The following is a 25740-nucleotide window of genomic DNA, read 5'->3' on the forward strand; positions in this document are numbered from 1 at the left end:
GTAAAGATTTTTTAATTGAAGTCATTTACATGAATGAATGAAGGGGGCATGGCCGTGACGTCCGTGCCCCTGCGATCATACATCTCAACCCCTATAAGATAAGATGTATAAAGCCGGAATACCCCTTTAAGAACCCAGAATCTTTCTCTGTTTAGGAGTTTCCATCTCATCCCCTATAAGATAAGATGTATAAAGCCGGAATACCCCTTTAAGAACCCAGAATCTTTCTCTGTTTAGGAGTTTCCATCTCATCCCTTATAAGATAAGATTTATAAAGCCGGAATACCCCTTTAAGAACCCAGGAGGTGCACAGATTCTCTCTATAACACTTATTTGCAGTATCTCAGGATTGACAGTCTGCACGGCGTCTAGAGACAGCAAAAAACTGTTCGGGAGTTAAAGTTCACTATATCTGACAGGTGCTTTCTAATCCGAACTTTTAAAGCATTTGTTGTAAAACCCACGTGTTGCGCTTACAAATCATGCAGAAAATTAAATACAAACCATATCGCATGTTACAGCTGATGTACCGTCTGATAGTCATAAATAGTGTTTGAGCGCAAAAATTCGAAATGCTAATTTTTACCGCGAATATCGTCACTTCGCGATATTCGTGAATATTTGAATATAGTGATATACAGTATATTCGTAAAGACAAATATTTGTTTTTTTGGCGTATTTTTATTTTTTTTGCAAATGTTCGCGAATATCGGTACTTCCAGTCAGAGGACACTGATCCCTCCCTTCTTTAAGGTGACAGATATAATTGCGCATGCGCACTATGAGAATTGCATTACAAATTTTCGCATGAAAAAAAAAGAGAAAGAACATAGCGAATATGCGAATATTCGTCCATATATTCACGAAATATCGTGAATTCGAATATGGCCCTACCGCTCATCGCTAGTAATTAACTGGTTGGTTACATAGGAAGATAGGGATGATGTCATCAGTGTTGAGTGCGAATATTCAAAATGCTAATTTTTACCGTTAAAGGGGTATTCCAGGAAAAAACTTTTTTATGTATATCAACTGGCTCCAGAAAGTTAAACAGATTTGTAAATTATTTCTATTAAAAAATCTTAATCCTTTCAGTACTTATGAGCTTCTGAAGTTAAGGTTGTTCTTTTCTGTCTAAGTGCTCTCTGATGACACGTGTCTCAGGAAACGCCCAGTTTAGAAGAGGTTTGCTATGGGGATTTGCATCTAAACTGGGCGTTTCCCGAGACAGGTGTCATCAGAGAGCACTTAGACAGAAAAGAACAACCTTAACTTCAGAAGCTCATAAGTACTGAAAGGATTAAGATTTTTTAATAGAAGTAATATACAAATCTGTTTAACTTTCTGGAGCCAGTTGATATATAAAAAAAAGTTTTTTCCTGGATAACCCCTTTAATATCGGCACTTCGCGATTTTGCAAATATTTAGAATATAGTGATATATATTCGTAATGACGGATATTCGTTTTTTTAATGCACATTTTTATTCTAATTTATGCAAATATTTATGCAAATATAGGCACTTCCAGACTGGACACTGATCCCTCCCTTCTTTTAGGTGAAAGATATAATCGCGCATGCGCACTATGTGAATTTCAATACGAATTTTCGCATATAAAAAAAAGAGAACGAACATAGCGAATATGCGAATTTCGCGCACATAGGACGAATATTCGTCCATATATTCACGAAATATCGCGAATTGGAATATGGCCTCTGCCGCTCATCGCTAGTAATTAACTGGTTGGTTACATAGGAAGGAAGGGTTTAACAACTGTAACCACATCTCTAAAACCCTACGTGGGCAAGCCAAGTTGGTAAAGTTTTAGGGTATGTTCACACTGAGGAATTGGAGAGGAAATTCCGCGAGTAATTCTGCTTGCTTTTTCCTCTCCAATTCATTCAGCAGTGAAATCCCCATAGAGCTGCGCAGAATTTCTGCCCCTCAGTTCACACTGAGGAATTTCCTCAAGCAGAATTCTGACGAGGAAGTCTGTTCCGCTTGAAGAAAGAACATGTTCTTTCTTTCAGGCGGAATCAGCATATTACTCCCATAGAGATCAATGTTAATTTTTTTTTTCAGTCAGAAGCATTTCCACTCGGAAATGGCGCGGAATTTCCGCATGAAAAAAAAAAGGATAATATATATATTATACTCTTCTCCTCCTCCGCTTGAAATTTTCATTTCCGCGTGTGGAATTCCGCACCAATTCCACTCCAATTCCGCGCGAAATTCCGCGCGAAATCTCTGTGAGTTCTTGTGGGAAAGTAACAATATTTTGAGGCAGAAAATTTCTGCTTGATTTCCGCCCCAATTCTTCAGTGTGAACATATTAGGTGTAGAGGAAAAGAGGCTAATACTATAGAGTAAAATGCTACATAGTGGTTGGACTCCATAATGTCTAACATGACAACATAACAGTGAGGGTCCCGACAACAGTGGTGAAAGCTGGACCTTCAGTGATACAATAGATAAAATTATCAATCAAGTAGTTTGTCTGCTTATCCAACTGGAAGGTCATAATACATTGATGTGCAAAATCCCTTTTAATCAAAACAACACCATTTTTGATCAGCTGATCACTTTGGGGCCAAGATTCAGAAACCCATCATCTGTTTCTGTTAAAGTAGTATCCTGATTTTTATTTATTTTTCATCCAATGTGCTTAGCCTAAATGTAAAAACAAAAAAGCCAATACTTACCTTCCTCGCTCCCACAGTTGATGCTGTTCTCCCAGAGTTTGCTGTGTTTGGAGTCGGGTCTCAGCGACTGAGGTGAGACAATGCTGTTGCCATTGACTGGCTGAGCAGGCAGTGCACGTGCTGACCCCAAATGCAGCAATTCCTGGACAACGGGAATGGCTTTGGGAGTAAAGTGGTGGCGGGAACAAGGAAGGTAAGTATGAGCAATAAAGAGAAAAGCACATACTGTAATATTTCTTGCAGGTGCAGCTTTATTCTTAAGACGGGGAGACGGTTACAGAGGGGCGGATGGGTGCTTCGAGGGGAACTTCATGCTACAGTCCATGTCACGCTAAACTGTGCTTCATCAGGCCCAGGGCCTGATGAAGCGCAGTTTAGCGTGACACGGACCGTAGCCCAAAGTTCCCACTCGTCTTTTCTCTATATTGCTCATGCGACAAATGTGGATGAATTGTATATAGTGTTGAGTACTACTAAATATATTTACATGGGACTGTCGAGGTACTACTGAGGTTGTCCTTTGCAGCCATCTGCGCACTGCTAGGAGAGCCGGTGTCTATCTCTTTGGATGTTTGCTGAAGGAAGGTAAGTATTGGCCTTTTTATGTTTCCTCCAAGGCTGAACACATTAGATTAAAAAAATAAAAAATATACTCAGCATATCACATTAAAGGAAGCTAAGAGTAATCATGTATGTACACGGCCACTGCTATGAAAATGTACTATAACATGGTGAACATCCTAATTAATGGCCTCTCTATAATATATGTGGGGAGGGGGTTGGGCCTAAAAGTGTGAAAGATATTTGCTGCATATTAAAGGGGTACTCCGGTGGAAAACTTTTTTTTTTTTTTTTTTAAATCAACTGGTGCCGGGAAGTTAAACAGATTTGTAAATTACTTCTATTAACAAATCTCACTCCTTCCAGTACTTATTAGCTGCTGAATCCTACAGAGGAAATTCCTTTCTTTTTGGAACACAAAGCTCTCTGCTGACATCACGAGCACAGTGCTCTCTGCTGACACCTCTGTCCATTTTAGGAACTGTCCAGAGCAGCATATGTTTGCTATGGGGATTTTCTCCTATACTGGACAGTTCTTAAAATGAACAGAGATGCCAGCAGAGAGCACTGTGCTGGTGATGTCAGCAGAGAGCTCTGTGTTCCAAAAAGAAAATAATTACTTCTGTAGTATTCAGCAGCTGATAAGTACTGGAAGGATTAAGATTTTTTTTAATAGAAGTCAGTTACAAATCTGGTTAACTTTCTGGCACCAGTTGATTTAAAAAAATAATAAATTCCACCGGAGTACCCCTTTAACTATTCTTCTTCCTTTCTGGAAAGCTCTAGAGATAACAGGGAGGGGGAGGTCCCGAGCAAACGCCATTAAGGCACTTTCATAAATCTAACCCCATGCAGAAAGGAGCACTCACCCCAGCCAATGACGATGTACCACCAAAAATAGCGCTTCTGTGAGGTAAACGTGAGGGTAAGTAGGGTGTGTAGATACATTCCCTCCACCAGGAGCCAGGAGAAATTTGCAAGGATGGAATACTGGAAAAAAACAACAGCCGCCTTACAGCTCACCTGGAATGAGAGGGAGAATGTTATTGTACTGCGCAAGTAGAACGTTTATATAGTAGACTATAGAAAGGGGAGACATATGGGGTGGGGGAAGTTATATGGTTGTTTTCTGGCCTCCTGATTCCGTGCCCCTACATCTGGTAATGTTTGTAGGACAAGGGGGTGGGTAGGACAAAAAATATTTTGTCTTTTTGTATGTTTAACGTAGAAGTTGGATGAGAGAAATGTTATCTCTTTTTGTAATTTGAAAATGATAAAATAAAATCTTTAACTAAAAAAGTAGAAAGTTGTGATATTTACACAGTTTAAAGGGGTACCGCAGCCAGAATGAGCTTATCCCCTAACCAGAGGATAGGGGATAAGTAGCTGATCACGAGGGGTCCAACCACTGGGGTCCCCCGCGATCTCCTGAATGGGAGCCCATCCCGCTCAGTCAGGAGCGCGTCATCTATCTCTAACGGGGGTCTCGTTTAGGAGGTAACTGGGGGATAATTCATTCTGGTTGCAGTACCCCTTTAAGGAATTCTTCAATAAGAACGTGCCTACTTTCTTGTAAAATCAACACTACACCCGTCCACTTTTCTTTAGTGGAGCTGAGCTGCAATACCAGCCAAAATTTGTAAATGGATGTGGCGCTGTTTTGGGAAAGAAGTCATAGAATGGACTTCTGGGAAAACTCCTTTAAAACACAGTTTCCACCACATTTGGGTCTTTTTTGCTTTTGATATTTGTAATGGCCATTACATTTACTCCTAATTCTTACTATTCTCGGTATTTTTGAATGCTTTAGTGCAGTGTTTCCCAACCCAGTCCTCAAGGCACACCAACATTCCGGGTTTTTTCAGTTACTCCATTGGAATAGAACAGGGAAATATTAAAATCCTGGACTGTTGGTGTGCCTTGAGGACTGGGTTGGGAAACACTGCTTTAGTGCTACAAAAATTTCATTAGATCTACTGGGAGGAACATGTATAGGGGTCATTTATGCTCCTTCTTTTGTTTTAAAGGGGTTTTGCCACCATGGAGACTTATGCCGTATTCACAGGACAGTGTGGGTAGTGCAGTAAGTGTCTGGTCACGGAGGTCTGGTTTCTAGGATCCCTCACAATCTCAAGAATGGGATTCCCAAAGCTACTGTCTGAATGGAGCAGCAGTGTACATACTTAACCGTTGGTCTATCTACAGGTCTCCCATTCTTGAGTTTACAGGGAATCCAAGTCACTATAGTAATAGACATTTATTTCCTAATTTGTTAATAGGGGATGAGTGTCCATGGTGGCAAAAACTGTCAGCATAGTGGTTCCTGAGACCCCCGCCATTTCAGGAACAGCAATGTGCATGCTCAACCACCATTGCATTAATTGTCTATGAGAGTAACAATGATAGTCAGGTGCTGAACCCCACTACCAGACAAGTGTCCATGGTGGAAAACTCCTTTAAAGATATGAAGAATTTTATTATCCTAGGTCTGTGCCAGAATATCTTTGATTGATGTTTTGAGAGCAGAGTCGGCAGTGTGTCTGCTCCAAAGAAGTATAATGGGGAAAAACTTATCCCCTATCCAAAGGACCAAAGGATAGGGGATAAGTTTTATATCACATGGGGTCTGACCGATAGAACCCCCCTTTGATCTCCTGTATGGGGCCCCAGCTCTCGATGGAAGCAGCGCATCACAACCCCCACCCGAAGCGGTGGCCAACACACCCCTCCATAAAGCTCTATGGGAGAGCCATGAAGTTATCTTTGGCTATGTAGAGGGGGCATGTTGTCGACTGCTTCGTGCAGGGGTCGCGACATGCAGCTCCTGGGGAGAGTTGGGGTCCTGTATAGGAGATGCAGGGGGTCCCAGTGGTCAGACCCCCTGAGATCTAGAACTTATTCCCAATGATATCTCCTTTAACCTTGACACCAGCAATTCTTCCAAAGTCCACTGGTGTCATAGTGACATCATATGGATGCAAACTTCCCTCCATAGTCAGGATGGGAACACTATGTCAGACCATCATGCCAATTTAAAGGTGTTGTTCACTTTGGGAAATGCCTTTTTCTTTGAAAGTTCTATCAAATATAAGCTAGTCATAAGGTACTGTGCTCCTTCAACATAAGGAACCTAGAAGCAAGTGTCAAATGTCCTTGCAGTAACACTTCAGAAGAAATTAAGAATGACACCCCTATGATTAAAATCGATTAGATATCCTTGTATTGTTCAGACTTTCCAGGTCCCCCAGAGTGAGGGACACTTTTTGGGTCACCCAGGTGACCTTATAGTATTTGAATTTTTGAAGCAAATCTGCTCTTTAACTCATTTGAGGATCCCGGCTTAAAGTGCTTTACTTTACAACTCATGAGGTGTTTTATTTAAAGGGGTACTCCGGTGCTCCAGCGTTCAGAACATTTAGTTCAGAACATGAATGGAGGGGACGTGGCATGACATCACGAGGGGGTGTGGCCATGATGTCACGACCACTGCCACAGGAACCTGGCATTCGTTTAGAATGCCGGGTGCTGCTGGAGATCGCGGTGGCCCAACAGTGGGACCCCTGGGATCAGACAACTTATTCCCTATCGTTTGGATAAGGGGTAAGATGTCTGGCAGTAGAGTACCGCTTTAACCAAAGATATCCACGAATTCCATTCTAAAATAGACCATGGATGTAGACCATCAAGATGCTGTTTATCTGTATGTAGACAGTTTGAACCATAACTCATTCATATTTTTACCGTAGACATCGTGCAATGATCAATATCCTCATCTGCAAAAAGAATGGCGTCTTTAATGAACACGGAAGCTCCACGTATGATGAAAGATACAAAAAGGTTCATATGGATATAATTTCTGGGGCAGTGAAGTTTCCTGTGGAGGAGATGACCAAAATCAAGTATATTAGCATTATCCACCAGTCCTTCCTTTCTTCTATCCTCTCTTGCTATCTATCCATCCATCATTTTCTTTCCAAAAATTAAGCCATAATATCTTTACTTTGTTCAATATTCCTGAATACTTATACTTCTAATGTTTTTTTCCCCTCCCTTTCTAAGTATTCCCTCTGGTTATTAACGATTCAGCTCATTAACAGTTCTCATTCACATTCTAGATAGACATCATATGGCGATCTCTTATTGTGCTCATTCATCTATGTCTTACGTTTTACATCTCAGAGATATATAAACCTTATAAAATGACATTGAAAGATGGATTTTTCTGTCTCCGGTGATATTCACGCTTCCAATTAATAGACAATACAGACAGCATAGCAATAAGTAAAGTATCATAAGTAAAAGTTTGAAATGATATTGATGCCAAGAAGATACATGGATCTATTGTTCAGGTGTCAAGCCTCAAGAATAATAGAACTGGATTCAAGTTTGGGTTACAGAAAGTTTAAAGCAATTCAAAAAGTACTTGATAACGAGAATACATGGTGAAGTAACAACGGAGAAGTATATAAAAGGACTAGGAATGGGATCACATCTCCTGTTCCTTAAAGGGGTATTCCGCCCCTAGACATCTTATCCCCTATCCAAAGGATAGGGGATAAGATGTCTGATTGCGCGGGTCCCACCACTGGGGTCCCCCATGATCTCCCTGCTGCACCAGGCATTTTTTTTAGAGGGGGCATGGCCATGACATCAGAAGCGGGGCGAGACCGCGATGTCACAAACCTCCGCCCCACATCGCCAGTCATCCGGCATGGAGAGAAGTTTGCTTTCTGCACCGGTTGTCTGGGGTGCCGCAGCCCCTTTGGATAGGGGATAAGATGTCTAGGGGCGGACTACCCCTTTAAGGCCAGGTTCACACTACAGAATCTGCGGCCGGAAAATTCTGAGATTCTGAGTCCCCATAGATGGCATCGAGCAGGTTCGATGCTCTGGTGAAAATTTTTTGATCTGAATTTTTTGACAGAAATTCCGCCCAGTAAATTCTACTTTGTGAATGGGTTAACCGAAAGCCCATTCACCTGCATGTTTCTGAGCAGAATTCCATGGTATGAACCCAGCCTTACTGGCACTTAAAAGTGACTTTTTATATATTGAAACCAGCCTGATGGTTAGTGGGTCGGCACAGGTCCAGTGATCATCTGCTATTGTTAAAGGGGTACTCCGCTGCTCAGTGTTTGGAACAAACTGTTCCAAATGCTGGAGCCGGCGCCGGTAGCTTGTGATGTCATAACCCCGCCCCATCATGATATCACGCCCCACCCCCGCACTGTCTGACCACAGTGCTCTCTGCTGACACCTCTGTACATGTCACGAACTGTCCAGAGCTGGATAGGTTTGCTATGGGGATTTTCTCCTGCTCTGGACAGTTCTTGACATGGACAATGGGTAGAGGTGTCAGCAGAGAGCACTGTGGTCAGACAGAAAAGAAATTCAAAAAGAAAAGAATTTCCTCTGCAGTATACAGCAGCTGATAAGTACTGGAAGGATTATTTTTTTTTTAAAATAGAAGTAATTTACAAAGCTGTTTAACTTTCTGGCACCAGTTGATTTAAAAAAAAAAAAGGTTTTCCACTTGAGTACCCCTTTAATGATGATTTCATAGACACATAAAACTAAATAAAAAATAAAACCTTTAAAATGTTTTGACTGATCTTATCAACATTGATTCTTTGGACCCTATAATACAGTGGTCTCCAACCTGCGGACCTCCAGATGTTGCAAATCTACAACTCCCAGCATGCTGGGAGTTGTAGTTTTGCAACATCTGAAGGTCCGCAGGTTGAAGACCACTGCTATAGTAAGACATATATTACCCATAGACATCAGGGACCTTGAAAAAACACAAGAGTATTACATTCTCCTCACTTCTGAAAATAAACACTTTATATTGACCAAACTTAAAGGGGTTATCCAGGAAAAAAACTTTTTTATATATATCAACTGGCTCCAGAAAGTTAAACAGATTTGTAAATTACTTCTATTAAAAAATCTTAATCCTTTCAGTACTTATGAGCTGCTGAAGTTGAGTTGTTATTTTCTGTTTAAATGCTCTCTGATGACACGTGTCTCTGGAACCGCCCAGTTTAGAAGCAATGTTACGCCGAGCGCTCCGGCTCCTCCTCCTCCTCCGGAGCGCTCGCGGCGTCTTCTGCCCTGCAGCGCTCCGGTTGGCAGCGCTGACCGGAGACTCTGCTCTGTTGTGCCCGGCGGGGATGCCATCCGCCTAGCGGGACGTGCCCGCTCGCGGATCGCACCCCGTTCCACCCACCTGTCCCGATCTCCTGCTGGGTCCCGGTGTGCGCGGCCCCGCTCTCTAGGGCACGCGCGCCGGGGCTCTCAGATTTAAAGGGCCAGCGCACCGCTAATTGGTGCCTGGTCCAATCATCCTAATTAGCTTCCACCTGCTCCATGTGAATATAAACCCGCTTCCCCTTCCTGTCCTTGCCGGATCTTGTTGCCTTAGTGCCCTGAGAAAGCGTTTAGTGTGTTCCCAAGCCTGTGTACCCAGACCTTCTGCTGTTGCCCCTGACTATGACTCTTGCTGCCTGCCCTGACCTTCTGCTACGTCCGACCTTGCTCTTGCCTTGTCCCTGTGTACCGCGCCTGTCTCAGCTGTCAGTTGGGGTTGAGTCGCTATCGGGTGGAACGACCCGGGGGTTACCTGCCGCTGCAAGTCCATCCCGCTTTGCGGCGGGCTCTGGTGAAAACCAGTAACCCCTTAGATTCCGTTCCCCGGGTACGGCCCACGCCATCACCCCACTGACACAGAGGATCTCCTCCGCCATCTCCTGCATCTCCTCTGTAGCGAGTGGCTGCTCCCAGCTTCCGCCTGTCTCTACCGGACAAGTTTGATGGGGACTCTAGACAGTGCTGTGGATTCCTGTCCCAGTGTTCCCTACACCTGGAGATGATGTCGGACCAATTTCCTACTGAACGGTCTAAGGTGGCTTTCGTGGTCAGTCTCCTGTTTGGAAAGGCCTTGTCATGGGCCGCACCGCTCTGGGACCGCAACGATCCCGCCACCGCTACTACCCAGTCCTTCTTCTCAGAAGTACGTAGTGTTTTTGAGGAGCCAGCCCGGGCCTCGTCAGCCGAGACTGCTTTGCTGAACCTCGTCCAAGGGAGTTCTTCAGTGGGTGAATACGCCATCCAGTTCCGCACCCTCGCCTCTGAGCTATCCTGGAATAATGAGGCCCTCTGCGCGACCTTCAAGAAAGGCTTATCCAGTAACATCAAAGATGTCCTGGCCGCACGAGAAATTCCTGCAAATCTGTCTGAATTTATCCATTTGGCCACTCGTATCGACATGCGTTTCTCGGAAAGACGCCAGGAGCTTCGACAGGAAAAGGATCATGTTCGCACCAGGCGATTTCTCTCCCCGGCTCCTCTCTTCCAACGTCCTTTGCAAACTGTTCCTGTGCCTTCCGCCAAGGAGGCTATGCAAGTGGATCAGTCCCGCCTGACCCTACAAGAGAGGACTCGCCGCCGTAATGAGAATTTGTGCCTGTACTGTGCTAGTACCGAACACTTCGTAAAAGACTGTCCTATCCACCCTCCGCGTCAGGAGAAACGCACACACCTACTTCACAAGGGTGAAACGACTCTTGGTGTGAATTCTGCCTCTCCACGTCTGACTGTGCCTGTGCGGATTTCTCCTTCCGCCAACTCTTCCTTCTCAGCAGTGGCCTTCTTGGACTCTGGTTCTGCAGGAAACTTTATTTTGGCCTCTTTCGTTAATAGGTTCAGCATCCCAGTAACCCGTCTCGTCAAACCGCTCTTTATTTCTTCTGTTAACGGAGAAAAATTGGACTGCACTGTGCGCTACCGCACAGACCCCCTGCCCATGAGCATTAGACTGCACACTGAAAAAATGTTATTTTTCGTTCTGCCTATGCACCTCTGAAGTTCTTCTCGGCCTACCGTGGCTCCAACGTCATGCTCCTACCCTCGACTGGACCGCCGGGGAGATCAAAAGTTGCCACAAACGATGCCTCACATCTGCTCCCACTTGTCAAACCCCTGAGGCTCCACCTCTAGTGGGTCTTCCCAAGGCTTACCAGGACTTTTCAGATGTTTTCTGCAAAAAGCAAGCAGAGATCTTACCACCTCATAGGCCTTATGATTGTCCCATTGACCTCCTTCCTGGTACCACTCCGCCCCGTGGCAGGATTTACCCTCTGTCAGCCCCAGAGACTCAAGCCATGTCTGAGTATATCCAGGAGAACTTAAAGAGAGGTTTTATTCGGAAGTCCTCATCCCCTGCTGGAGCGGTGTTCTTCTTTGTTTCTAAAAAGGATGGATCCTTACGGCCATGTATTGACTACCGCGGTTTAAATAAAATTACCATCAAAAACCGCTATCCCCTGCCTTTGATCTCTGAACTCTTTGACCGTCTTCGCGGAGCAAATATCTTCACTAAATTGGACTTAAGGGGCGCATATAATCTTATTCGCATCCGGAAAGGTGATGAGTGGAACACCGCTTTCAATACCAGAGATGGACATTTGGAATATTTAGTTATGCCCTTTGGGCTCTGCAACGCCCCTGCAGTCTTTCAGGACTTCGTTAATGAGATCTTTCGGGACTTATTGTATACCTGTGTTGTGGTTTACTTGGATGACATCTTGATTTTTTCCTCTAACTTAGAGGAACACTGTCGTCATGTCCGTCAAGTGCTCCAAAGACTTTGTGAAAACCACCTGTACGCTAAATTTGAAAAATGTCTCTTTGAATGCAACAGTCTTCCTTTCCTAGGTTTCCTAGTCTCTGGCCAAGGGCTTCAAATGGATCCAGATAAACTGTCAGCGGTTTTGGATTGGCCACGCCCTTCTGGACTCCGCGCTATCCAACGCTTCCTGGGATTTGCCAACGATTACCGACAGTTTATTCCCCACTTCTCCACCATAGTGGCTCCTATTGTGGCTCTGACCAGGAAGAATGCTAATCCTAAGTCGTGGCCTCCACAAGCGGATGAGGCCTTCAATCGTCTCAAAACTGCCTTCGCCTCTGCACCAGTGCTGTCCAGACCTGATCCGTTGAAACCATTCTTCCTGGAAGTTGACGCTTCCTCAGTCGGAGCCGGAGCCATACTTCTTCAAAAAAACGATACCGGACGTTACATTACTTGTGTTTTTTTCGACCACAAGAATCTCTCTTACCTCCAGTCCGCTCAGCGTCTGAATCTTCGCCAGGCTAGATGGTCGTTGTTTTTTGCCCGCTTTAACTTCGAGATACACTTCCGTCCCGCTGACAAGAATGTCAGAGCGGACGCCCTTTCTTGTTCCTCGGATGCCTTCGAATCTGAAGCCCCTCTGCAGCATATCGTAGCGCCTGAGTGCCTGGTCTCCTCTGCTCCAACCTCACTGGGGCAAACCCCCCCCCTGGAAAGACTTTTGTTCCTCCACGCCTTCGCCTCAAGATCCTCGAATGGGGGCATTCCTCTCACCTGGCTGGTCATGCTGGCATTAAAAAGTCCATTCAGCTTGTTTCCCGTCTGTATTGGTGGCCTACACTAGAGGGTGACGTTACTGATTTCGTTCGGGCCTTTACTATTTGTGCCCGGGATAAAACCCCTTGCCAGAAGCCTGCTGGGCTCCTCCTTCCTTTGCCCGTCCCTGAGCAACCATGGTCCCAAATTGCCATGGATTTCATTACTGATCTTCTCGTATCCCATGGCAATACCGTCATCTGGGTGGTCGTTGATCATTTTTCTAAAATGGCTCACTTCATTCCGCTTCCAGGCCTTCCTTCTGCGCCACAGTTGGCGAAGCAATTTTTTCTGCACATTTTTCGCCTACACGGGCTTCCCACGCATATCGTCTCGGATAGAGGCGTTCAATTTGTGTCGAAATTTTGGAGAGCTCTCTGTAACCAATTAAAGATCAAATTAAATTTCTCGTCCTCCTATAACCCCCAATCCAATGGAGAAGTAGAGAGAGTAAACCAGATTCTTGGTGACTACTTGCGACATTTTGTCTCCCCCCGCCAAGATGATTGGGTCGACCTTTTGCCCTGGGCTGAATTCTCGTACAATTTCAAAAATTCTGAATCCTCCGCCAAATCCCCATTCTTTGTGGTGTACGGCCGTCACCTTCTGCCCCCCCCCCCTCCCCATTCCCACTTCTTCTGGAGTTCCTGCCATAGATGAAGTAACCCAGGACTTCTCTGTTATCTGGAAGGAGACTCAAATCGCTCCTACTGGCCTCTTCTCGCATGAAGAGACATGCAGATAAGAAGAGAAGAACTCCTCCTGTCTTCGCTCCTGGGGACAAAGTGTGGCTCTCTGCCAAATATATCCGGTTTCGTGTTCCTAGCTACAAGTTGGGTCCACGTTACCTTGGACTATTTAAAGTCAAAAGTCAAATTCACTCTGTCTCCTACAAGCTTCATCTTCCTCCTTCTCTTCATATTCCTAACTCCTTTCATGTTTCCCTTCTCAAACCTCTCGTTCTTAACCGCTTTTCCCCCAAGGTCACCGTTCCTGCTCCTGTCTCTCGCTCCTCTGATGTCTTCATGGTAAAAGAAATCCTCGCCTCCAAGCTTGTCAGAGGTAAAAAAAAAATTCTCGTTGACTGGGAGAATTGTGGCCCCGAAGAGAGGACTTGGGAGCCCGAGGACAATATCCTCGACAAGGAGCTCATTCATAGGTTCCTGGGCTACAAAAAGAGGGGGAGACCTAAGGGGGGGTACTGTTACTCCGAGCGCTCCGGCTTCTCCTCCTCCTCAAGAGCGCTCGTGGCGTCTTCTGCCCTGCAGCGCTCCGGTCGGCAGCGCTGACCGGAGACGCTGCTCTGTTGTGCCCGGCGGGGATGCGATCCGCCTAGCGGGACGTGCCCACTCGCGGATCGCACCCCGTCCCACTCACCTGTCCCGATCTCCTGCTGGGTCCCGGTGCGCGCGGCCCCGCTCTCTAGGGCGCGCGAGCGCCTGGGCTCTCAGATTTAAAGGGCCAGCGCACCGCTAATTGGTGCCTGGTCCAATCATCCTGATTAGCTTCCACCTGCTCCATGTGAATATAAACCGCTTCCCCTTCCTGTCCTTGCCGGATCTTGTTGCCTTAGTGCCCTGAGAAAGCGTTTAGTGTGTTCCCAAGCTTTTGTACCCAGACCTTCTGCTGTTGCCCCTGACTACGACTCTTGCTGCCTGCCCTGACCTTCTGGTACGTGCGACCTTGCTCTTGCCTTGTCCCTGTGTACCGCGCCTGTCTCAGCTGTCAGTTGGGGTTGAGTCGCTATCGGGTGGAACGACCTGGGGGTTACCTGCCGCTGCAAGTCCATCCCACTTTGCGGCGGGCTCTGGTGAAAACCAGTAACCCCTTAGATTCCGTTCCCCTGGTATGGCCCACGCCATCACCCCACTAACACAGAGGATCCACCTCCAGTGTCCTCACTGCATACCAGTCCGGATCCTGACAAGCAAATCCCCATAGCAAACCTCTTCTACTCTGTGCATTTCCTGAGACAAGCAGAGATGTCAGCAGAGAGCACTGTTGCCAGACAGAAAACAACAACTCAACTTCAGCAGCTGATAATTATAGAAAGGATAAAGATTTTTTAATATAAGTAATTTACAAATCTGTTTAACTTTCTGGAGCCAGTTGATATAAAAAAAAAGTTTTTTCCTGGAATACCCCTTTAATGGTAAAACCTTTGGGAGGATTAGGCACAACCCCTAGTTCCCAGACCAATAGCACTGCCTATGGACCCAGCCTAATTATACGGTTGTCAGTCACTCCTGATCCAGAAGCATTGAATGGAGCAGAAATGTTCATCAATAAATAAGCAGTTTGGACTCACTCTTCCCTCCAGCGAGGCTTAACCGCTTTATCATCACTAACTTTTCCTATCTGTCTGTCTAGGAAAGAATTAAGACTTCAACTCTATTTGCATTTAAAGAGCTGCCAGGGTTCATTATACATTTCCGGAGGGGGGAACATGGCGTTCTTATTGTGTACCAGGTCATACACCTCTATCCCACGGTTCATTACACAATACACTTGTGATTTCTTGAAGATTTCGCCAAAGGAAGGCAAGGTTAGAAACCGGGAGTAAGTGTCAATCAGGCGTCTAATTCTATATACCGGTGGGAAGCCATGACATTAAAATACAGATATTCTCCGGAAGGAGCGGCTCTTGAGATGAGCAAATCAGTCATGAATACTTATTTTCTTATCAGGCCTTCCATTTCTCCACTTATTAAGAAGCTTCTTATGGAAAAGAGGTTCCTTGGAAATAGTTTTCGTCAGACGACCCTGTTTGTCTTCATAACACGAGATCAGTCGGATTCTACTGATGCCGGGAGCCTAGTGGGACATAACAATGTATTTGGGCTGATTGACTCCTGATTGAAATGTCTCATAATTACAAGGGCAGTAAGACTTGGCCTGGATTATAAATGAGAAGAAGAACCTAAAAAACTGAAAATTCAGTGGTGATAAGTAGATGCAGTTGTATACAATGGTCCCTCAAGTTACAATATTAATTGGCTCCAGGACGACCATTGTATGTTGAAACCATAACTCTATGGAAACCTGGTAATTGGTTCTGAAGCCACCAAAATGTCATCCAAAAATAAGAAAAAAGTTAGGATTAAAGAAAAATAAGTAGATAACTAATATAGATAAAGCAAATCCTTCCATATAAAAGTAAGAAAGATCTGCTGGGATCTGTAAATCACTGGTGTTGCTCACGAATATTCTCAATTCGAATTTTATTTGCGAATATCGCATATTCGCGAAAATCCCGAATATTTGCGAATATAGCACTATATATTCGAAATTACGAATATTCACTTTTTTTTTTCACAGTACACATCACAGTGATCATCCCTTTCTGCTTCCAGATTGTGTGGTCTAAGGAAGGCTCTAATACTACTGTGTGAGACCGCCGGGAAAATATTGGCATATGCGAATATTCGCAAATATAGATCCCTCCCTTCTGCTGCTTCTATCAAGTTACACTAGTATATTTGCTATAAAGTTTATAAGTTTTCATATATGCGGGAAAAAAAACACGAATATGCAAATTTAGCGAATATATGACGAATATTCATCCATATATTTGCGAAATATCGCGAATTCGAATATGGCTTATGCTGCTCGACACTAAATCACTATGGGGGAGATTTATCAAAACCTGTCCAGAGGAAAAGTTGCTGAGTTGCCCATAGCAACCAATCAGATCGCTTCTTTTATTTTTCCCAAGCCTCTTTAAAAATGAAAGAAGTGATCTGATTGGTTGCTATGGGCATGCTGGGTGTTGTAGTTTTGCAACATCTGGATGTCCGCAGGTTGTAGACCACTGTCCTATACTTTACGTTGCACGGATCCCTCAACATGCAATGGTTTCAACAAACGATGGTCCGTTTGGAACGGATTACCATCGTATGTTGAGGGACCACTGTATACAGGTGGCTTACTACCAGCCATCCAACAAAACAGTCATCAAATGCGTTACTTAAACATCCCAAAATTTCCCCTTTTCGAGACTGAGAACTAAATCCAAATACAATACAGCCTTCATACTCAGGCACAAAATACATTCCTGCCCATCCAATTGTATAATAATATTCCCTATCTATATAGGTGGCTTACTACCAGCCATCCAACAAAGCAGTCATCAAATGCGTTAGGCTTTTGACGGCTCCTATTTACTATTATAGGGACTGTCTTGACGGGAATAACGGGAGAAAAAGATGGCACAAGCAATATTTTTTCTCCCGCCATTCTTCCCGGCTCCCCCGATGGGCGTCACACTTCCTGACGGCAGTGTGAAAGAAGCCTTACTTCACACCACAAAATGTCCCCCTTTTGAGACTGCGAACATCAGGACTCCAACTTCTATAAGAGATAAATGTTCTTCACAGCCTGAGCCTGCAGACAACACCTTGTTTTATAACCCAGTAACCAGCTGTCTTCAGCACCTGTGCTGATTTGGGCCACATTGAAAACTGAGCTAAAGGGAATGAAAGGCACCACTACCAAACTGTCTATCATTCCATATAAATCTAGGCCCGGAACAGACTTTACCTAAGTCATCAGCAGCTATGATCTGCTAGGGATTCAACTATACCTCAAATTTTACCCAGCTTTCCCTGGATGAGATATGTGCTTCCTGATAGCTACATATGACATAATTTACTGTAGTCACTACTGCCCCTTCACCTTACATGGCACCCAAAAAATAAAAATATTCTCAAATTCCCTAACCCAAGGCTTGCAGTTCAGTATAGGATACCATATTGGTTTTCACAAATACATTGAGGTCTTACATGGTGACCTCAGAGTATTAGGCCTCTTATTTAACGTGATGTTCCATGGAGTTTTCCTATAATTGGATGCTGTCACTGTCAATAACTCCATCTGCACTCGGCTATCTGCCTTACTCTGTAGAGAGCCGGTCTCAGTTTAACAGTTTGTGGGTTTTCAATTAAGTAGATGGGATTTCTATGTGATACATAACCGCAGAAGATAATATTTTCATTTTACCGTGCTGAGGAATTTTTCTTCTGCACCACTGAATGTGGTCACCGGTCTTCCCAGCATAAACATTGTACTGTATACAGTGGTCCCTCAACATACGATGGTAATCCGTTCCAAACGGACCATCGTTTGTTGAAACCATCGCATGTTGAGGGATCCGTGCAATGTAAAGTATAGGACAGTGGTCTACAACCTGCCGACCTCCAGATGTTGCAAAACTACAACACCCAGCATGCCCGGACAGCCAACGGCTGTCCGGGCATGCTGGGAGTTGTAGTTTTGCAACATCTGGAGGTCCGCAGGTTGAAGACCACTGTTAGAGGAAGTTGTGCTCACCTGTCCCCACCGCTCCGGACCGTCACTGTTGCCCGAGATGTCGCTGTTCATCGCTGTCGCTGCGTCCCTGAGGTGTCCCCGACGGTCCGGCAAGGCCTCTGCTTCCCCGGCATCCGCGCTCTCCGTCGCCGCCATCACGTCGCTACGCATGCCGCTCCTATTGGATGACGGGACGGCGTGCGCAGTGACGTGATGGCGTCGATGGAGAGCGCTGACGATGCAGGACGCGCCGGAGCCCCGAGGGCAGGTAAGTGATCATCAGCGGAGCACACGGGGCACCGTAAACGGCTATCCAGTGGCAGCTGAAGCAGTCTGCGCTGCCGGATAGCCGTTTATGCGATGGCCCCGACATACAAAAGCATCGTATGTTGATGCTGCCTCTGAGAGGCCATCGTATGTTGAAATTATCGTATGTCGGGGCCATCGTAAGTCGGGGGGTCACTGTATAACAATACAGATTGGAGAACTGTTTTATTGACCCAATGAGGAGTTTCTATTTACAAAGTCTAATGGAACACTTGACCCTTCTCTACTGGGGAACCAACTCACATAGCACAACCAATGCAATCACCAGGGGGCAATGAAATCTGCCCATTGCCTGGTGAGAAAAAATGGTATTTTACCACAAACAGCACCCTGACATAGGGATAGATAGCCCCATGGGTATCCCTTCAGCATCATCCAACTTAGCTTATCCTCATAGGTGTAACTACATGGCTGTAACTAGACAGAAGAAGTAGGCTTATCCTTAGCACTCAGCCCAGTGATGGTGGGACAGTAGTGGTCCCTCAAGTTACAACATTAATTGGTTCCAGGACGACCATTGTATGATGAAACCATTTGTATGTCGAGACTATAACGCTCTGGAGCCCCGAAATGTCATCCAAAAATAGCAAAAGGAAGGGTTAACAAAAATAAATAAATAAGTAGATAACTAATACAGATAAAGCAAATCCTTACATATAAAAGTAATAAAGATCTGCTGGGAGCTGTAATCACTGTCTGTGTAGAGGACAGGAGCTTCTTCAGGATCCTGTACAGTACATACAGTGTCCTAAAAAAGTAATGGAGCCGCCCCCACCTGGTGTCCAAAGAAGCAGCTAACCCTGGCTCAGGTAAAGAATAGTACAGAACATGTAATACCACCCTGTACTCTAGGAAGGCGCTATCAGACAGCCAGTCAGTGCATACGTGTCACGATGCCGGCTGGCAGGTAGTGGACCCTCTGTGCCAGAGAGGGATGGCGTGGACCGTGCTAGTGGACCGGTTCTAAGCCACTACTGGTTTTCACCAGAGCCCGCCGCAAAGCGGGATGGTCTTGCTGCGGCGGTAGTGACCAGGTCGTATCCACTAGCAACGGCTCACCTCTCTGGCTGCTGAAGATAGGCGCGGTACAAGGGAGTAGGCAGAAGCAAGGTCGGACGTAGCAGAAGGTCGGGGCAGGCAGCAAGGATCGTAGTCAGGGGCAACGGCAGAAGGTCTGGAAACACTGGCAAGGAACACACAAGGAACGCTTTCACTGGCACTAAGGCAACAAGATCCGGCAAGGGAGTGCAAGGGAAGTGAGGTAATATAGGGAAGTGCACAGGTGATAATCCTAATTGGAACCACTGCGCCAATCAGCGGCGCAGTGGCCCTTTAAATCGCAGAGACCCGGCGCGCGCGCGCCCTAGGGAGCGGGGCCGCGCGCGCCGGGACAGAACAGACGGGGAGCGAGTCAGGTAGGGGAGCCGGGGTGCGCATCGCGAGCGGGCGCTACCCGCATCGCGAATCGCATCCCGGCTGGCAGCAGGATCGCAGCGCCCCGGGTCAGAGGACGTGACCGGAGCGCTGCAGCGGAGGGGGAGAAGCGAGCGCTCCGGGGAGGAGCGGGAACCCGGAGCGCTCGGCGTAACAGTACCCCCCCCCTTGGGTCTCCCCCTCTTCTTGGAGCCTGAGAACCTGAGGAGCAGACTTTTGTCAAGGATGTTGTCCTCAGGTTCCCAGGATCTCTCTTCAGGACCACAACCCTCCCAGTCTACTAAAAAAAAATTTTTTCCTCTGACCTTTTTGGCAGCCAAAATCTCCTTGACCGAGAAGACGTCCGAGGAGCCGGAAACAGGAGTGGGAGGAACAGATTTGGGAGAAAAACGGTTGAGGATGAGTGGTTTGAGAAGAGAGACGTGAAAGGCATTAGGGATACGAAGAGAAGGAGGAAGAAGAAGTTTATAAGAGACAGGATTAATTTGACACAAAATTTTGAAAGGACCAAGATAGCGTGGTCCCAACTTGTAGCTAGGGACACGGAAGCGGACATATTTAGCGGAGAGCCATACCTTGTCTCCAGGGGAAAAAACGGGGGGAGCTCTTCTTTTCTTATCCGCGAATCTCTTCATGCGTGAAGAAGCCTGTAAGAGAGAATTTTGGGTCTCTCTCCATATAATGGAAAGGTCACGAGAAATTTCATCCACAGCGGGCAGACCAGAGGGCAAGGGGGTAGGGAGGGGGGGAAGAGGGTGACGGCCGTACACCACGAAAAATGGGGATTTGGAGGAAGATTCAGAGACCCTGAAGTTATACGAGAATTCGGCCCATGGAAGGAGATCTGCCCAGTCATCCTGGCGGGAGGAAACAAAATGTCGCAAATAATCACCCAGGATCTGGTTAATTCTTTCTACTTGTCCATTGGACTGGGGATGATATGCAGAGGAAAAATTTAATTTAATCTTGAGTTGTTTACAGAGAGCTCTCCAGAATTTAGACACGAATTGGACCCCTCTATCCGAGACAATCTGCGTAGGCAACCCGTGAAGACGAAAAATGTGTACAAAAAATTGTTTAGCCAACTGAGGCGCAGAAGGAAGACCAGGAAGAGGGATGAAATGTGCCATTTTGGAGAATCGATCAACGACCACCCAAATAACGGTGTTGCCACGGGAAGGGGGTAAATCAGTAATAAAATCCATACCAATCAGAGACCAAGGCTGTTCGGGGACAGGCAGAGGATGAAGAAGACCAGCGGGCTTCTGGCGGGGAGTCTTATCCCGGGCACAGATAGTGCAGGCTCGCACAAAGTCCCCAACATCCGTCTCCAGAGTCGGCCACCAATAGAAGCGGGAGATGAGTTGCACAGATTTCTTGACGCCCGCATGACCTGCGAGATGGGAGGAGTGACCCCATTTGAGGATTCCGAGGCGTTGGCGTGGAGAAACAAAGGTCTTTCCTGGAGGAGTCTGCCTGATGGAGGCAGGAGAAGTGGAGATCAGGCAGTCAGGTGGAATGATGTGTTGCGGAGGGAGATCAACTTCTGAGGCATCCGAGGAACGAGAGAGAGCATCGGCCCTAATGTTCTTATCGGCAGGACGAAAGTGAATCTCAAAATTAAATCGGGCAAAGAACAGAGACCACCGGGCCTGGCGAGGATTCAGCCGTTGGGCCGACTGGAGGTAGGAGAGGTTCTTGTGGTCGGTGTAGATGATAACAGGAAATCTTGATCCCTCCAGCAGATGCCTCCATTCCTCAAGTGCTAATTTAATGGCTAGAAGCTCTCGATCCCCGATGGAGTAGTTCCTCTCCGCTGGAGAGAAGGTCCTAGAGAAAAAACCACAAGTGACAGCATGCCCGGAAGAATTTTTTTGTAGAAGAACAGCTCCAGCTCCTACTGAGGAGGCATCAACCTCCAATAGGAAGGGTTTGGAAGGGTCAGGTCTGGAGAGCACGGGAGCCGAAGAAAAGGCAGACTTGAGTCGTTTAAAGGAGTCTTCTGCTTGAGGAGGCCAGGACTTGGGATCAGCATTTTTTTTGGTTAAAGCCACGATAGGAGCCACAATGGTAGAAAAATGTGGAATAAATTGCCTGTAATAATTGGCGAACCCCAAAAAGCGTTGGATAGCACGGAGTCCGGAGGGGCGTGGCCAATTTAAGACGGCAGAGAGTTTGTCAGGATCCATCTGTAGTCCCTGGCCAGAGACCAAATATCCTAGAAAAGGAAGAGATTGGCATTCGAACAGACATTTCTCAATTTTGGCATAGAGTTGGTTGTCACGAAGTCTCTGAAGAACCATACGGACATGCTGGCGGTGTTCTTCTAGATTGGCAGAAAAAATTAGGATATCGTCCAGATAAACCACAACACAGGAGTATAACAGATCACGAAAAATTTCATTGACAAAGTCTTGGAAGACGGCAGGGGCATTGCACAGTCCAAAGGGCATGACCAGATATTCAAAGTGTCCATCTCTGGTGTTAAATGCCGTTTTCCACTCGTCCCCCTCTCTGATGCGGATGAGGTTATAGGCGCCTCTTAAGTCCAATTTAGTGAAGATGTGGGCACCTTGGAGGCGATCAAAGAGTTCAGAGATGAGGGGTAAGGGGTAGCGGTTCTTAACCGTGATTTTATTAAGACCGCGGTAGTCAATGCAAGGACGTAGGGAGCCATCTTTTTTGGACACGAAGAAAAATCCGGCTCCGGCAGGAGAGGAAGATTTACGGATAAAGCCCTTTTTTAGATTCTCCTGGACGTATTCGGACATGGCAAGAGTCTCTGGGGCAGAGAGAGGATAAATTCTGCCCCGGGGTGGAGTAGTACCCGGGAGGAGGTCGATAGGGCAATCATAAGGCCTGTGAGGAGGTAGAGTCTCAGCTTGCTTTTTGCAGAAAACATCCGCGAAGTCCATATAGGCCTTAGGGAGACCGGTTACTGGAGGAACCACAGAGTTACGGCAAGGGTTACTGGGAACCGGTTTTAGACAGTTCTTGGAACAAGAGGACCCCCAACTCTTGATCTCCCCAGTGGACCAATCCAGGGTTGGGGAATGAAGTTGAAGCCAGGGTAGTCCAAGGAGAATCTCCGAGGTGCAATTGGGGAGGACCAAAAGTTCAATCCTCTCATGATGAGATCCGATGCTCATAAGAAGGGGCTCCGTACGGAAACGTATGGTACAGTCCAATCTTTCATTATTTACACAATTGATGTAGAGGGGTCTGGCGAGACTGGTCACTGGGATGTTGAACCTGTTGACGAGAGAGGCCAAAATAAAATTTCCTGCAGATCCAGAGTCCAAGAAGGCCACTGTAGAGAAGGAGAAGGCAGAGGCAGACATCCGCACAGGCACAGTAAGACGTGGAGAAGCAGAGTAGACATCAAGGACTGTCTCACCTTTGTGCGGAGTCAGCGTACGTCTTTCCAGGCGAGGAGGACGGATAGGACAATCCCTCAGGAAGTGTTCGGTACTAGCACAGTACAGGCAGAGGTTCTCCATACGGCGTCGTGTCCTCTCTTGAGGTGTCAGGCGAGACCGGTCGACCTGCATAGCCTCCACGGCGGGAGGCACAGGAACAGATTGCAGGGGACCAGAGGAGAGAGGAGCCGAGGAGACGAAACGCCTCGTGCGAACAGAGACCATATCTTGGCGGAGTTCCTGACGCCTTTCAGAAAAACGCATGTCAATGCGAGTGGCTAGGTGAATAAGTTCATGTAGATTAGCAGGAATTTCTCGTGCGGCCAGAACATCTTTAATGTTGCTGGATAGGCCTTTTTTGAAGGTCGCGCAGAGGGCCTCATTATTCCAGGACAGTTCTGAAGCAAGTGTACGGAATTGTACGGCATACTCGCCAACGGAAGAATTACCCTGGACCAGGTTCAACAGGGCAGTCTCAGCAGAAGAGGCTCGGGCAGGTTCCTCAAAGACACTTCGGATTTCCGAGAAGAAGGAGTGTACAGAGGCAGTGACGGGGTCATTGCGGTCCCAGAGCGGTGTGGCCCATGACAGGGCTTTTCCGGACAGAAGACTGACTACGAAAGCCACCTTAGACCTTTCAGTGGGAAACAGGTCCGACATCATCTCCAGATGCAGGGAACATTGGGAAAGAAAGCCACGGCAAAACTTAGAGTCCCCATCAAATTTATCCGGCAAGGATAAACGTATCCCAGGAGCGGCCACTCGCTGCGGAGGAGGTGCAGGAGCTGGCGGAGGAGATGACTGCTGAAGCTGTGGTAGCAACTGTTGTAGCATAACGGTCAGTTGAGACAGCTGTTGGCCTTGTTGCGCAATCTGTTGTGACTGCTGGGCGACCACCGTGGTGAGGTCAGCGACAACTGGCAGAGGAACTTCAGCGGGATCCATGGCCGGATCTACTGTCACGATGCCGGCTGGCAGGTAGTGGACCCTCTGTGCCAGAGAGGGATGGCGTGGACCGTGCTAGTGGACCGGTTCTAAGCCACTACTGGTTTTCACCAGAGCCCGCCGCAAAGCGGGATGGTCTTGCTGCGGCGGTAGTGACCAGGTCGTATCCACTAGCAACGGCTCACCTCTCTGGCTGCTGAAGATAGGCGCGGTACAAGGGAGTAGGCAGAAGCAAGGTCGGACGTAGCAGAAGGTCGGGGCAGGCAGCAAGGATCGTAGTCAGGGGCAACGGCAGAAGGTCTGGAAACACTGGCAAGGAACACACAAGGAACGCTTTCACTGGCACTAAGGCAACAAGATCCGGCAAGGGAGTGCAAGGGAAGTGAGGTAATATAGGGAAGTGCACAGGTGATAATCCTAATTGGAACCACTGCGCCAATCAGCGGCGCAGTGGCCCTTTAAATCGCAGAGACCCGGCGCGCGCGCGCCCTAGGGAGCGGGGCCGCGCGCGCCGGGACAGAACAGACGGGGAGCGAGTCAGGTAGGGGAGCCGGGGTGCGCATCGCGAGCGGGCGCTACCCGCATCGCGAATCGCATCCCGGCTGGCAGCAGGATCGCAGCGCCCCGGGTCAGAGGACGTGACCGGAGCGCTGCAGCGGAGGGGGAGAAGCGAGCGCTCCGGGGAGGAGCGGGAACCCGGAGCGCTCGGCGTAACAATACGCTTCAGTAATACAGGGGTTTTACCATTGAATGACCATTTTGATTGGTCAGTTCTTCCAGCCATTGACACGTTTCGCAGATCTGGACTATTCGTCCAGACCTGGATGTATGTTGTGTATGATTTCAAGTTATAATGGTCCAGAAAAGACCAATGTATGTTGAAAACATTGTAACCTAAGGCCATTGTAAATTAAGGGACTACTGTAGATTACTGGTTTCTGTTTGTTGTCAAAAGAGTTAAGTATCAATGCATAGCACCACTGCTTAACACCTTCCTGGCTGGACAGGAGGCATACAATGTAGGCTCTGCACCACTATACAATGTACAGCCGATGAAGGTAGTAATGGTGTGTACTGGGACACTACATATTTTCTTATACTTTCTCTATGTAGGTCACTTTTTTTAAGGATGATTGAAAAATCTTTTTTTCAGTTATACCCACCTAAAAAGGGAGAAGATGCTGATGGCGCTCACTAATGCTAGTAAAGAGGCAGCATATCCACATGTGTATAAGATCTTCACTGTGTAGAAATGGTCCTTCTGGAACAGAAAATCACATTTATATTGGTTTGAAGACTACAGCATCATTTAACAATCAGGCTGTCCCACCGCGAGGCAGAACCACATGAAGCCTTCACATATACTGCCAGAAGATGTGCAGGCAACTGATGTCACTAGGAGGCTAAACATTAATGCTGCAACTATATCATGTCTATGTATGGCGAAAGAAAGCTTTACCTTTATTACATCTTAAACAAAAAAATTGATTAAATATTTGTATAGAAGTAGTCATAGCAAAACGGGTATCGTAGTGCATGGAAATTCTGCAGACATTTTCTTTGCTGTATCTATTCCCTACTTGATGGAGAAATGGGG

The 25740-nt window shown here is 46.7% G+C and overlaps 1 protein-coding gene across 4 annotated transcripts in view; it reads right to left on the reverse strand.

Annotated features, from left to right (window-relative positions):
- LOC130297035 (vasoactive intestinal polypeptide receptor 1-like) overlaps window positions 1–25740 on the reverse strand; it is a 173035-nt gene that overhangs the window by 56880 nt on the left and 90415 nt on the right. For all 4 annotated transcript variants that reach the window (XM_056549209.1, XM_056549210.1, XM_056549206.1 and 1 more), the window contains exons 5-7: window positions 25307–25404; window positions 7005–7137; window positions 4133–4286 (exon numbers count right to left, since the gene is read on the reverse strand). In XM_056549209.1, coding sequence (XP_056405184.1) covers window positions 4133–4286; window positions 7005–7137; window positions 25307–25404 — 385 coding nt within the window. The remainder of the gene's footprint in view (window positions 1–4132; window positions 4287–7004; window positions 7138–25306; window positions 25405–25740) is intronic.

The sequence above is a fragment of the Hyla sarda genome, chromosome 12 (assembly GCF_029499605.1).
Source record: "Hyla sarda isolate aHylSar1 chromosome 12, aHylSar1.hap1, whole genome shotgun sequence".
Classification (NCBI taxonomy): domain Eukaryota; kingdom Metazoa; phylum Chordata; class Amphibia; order Anura; family Hylidae; genus Hyla; species Hyla sarda.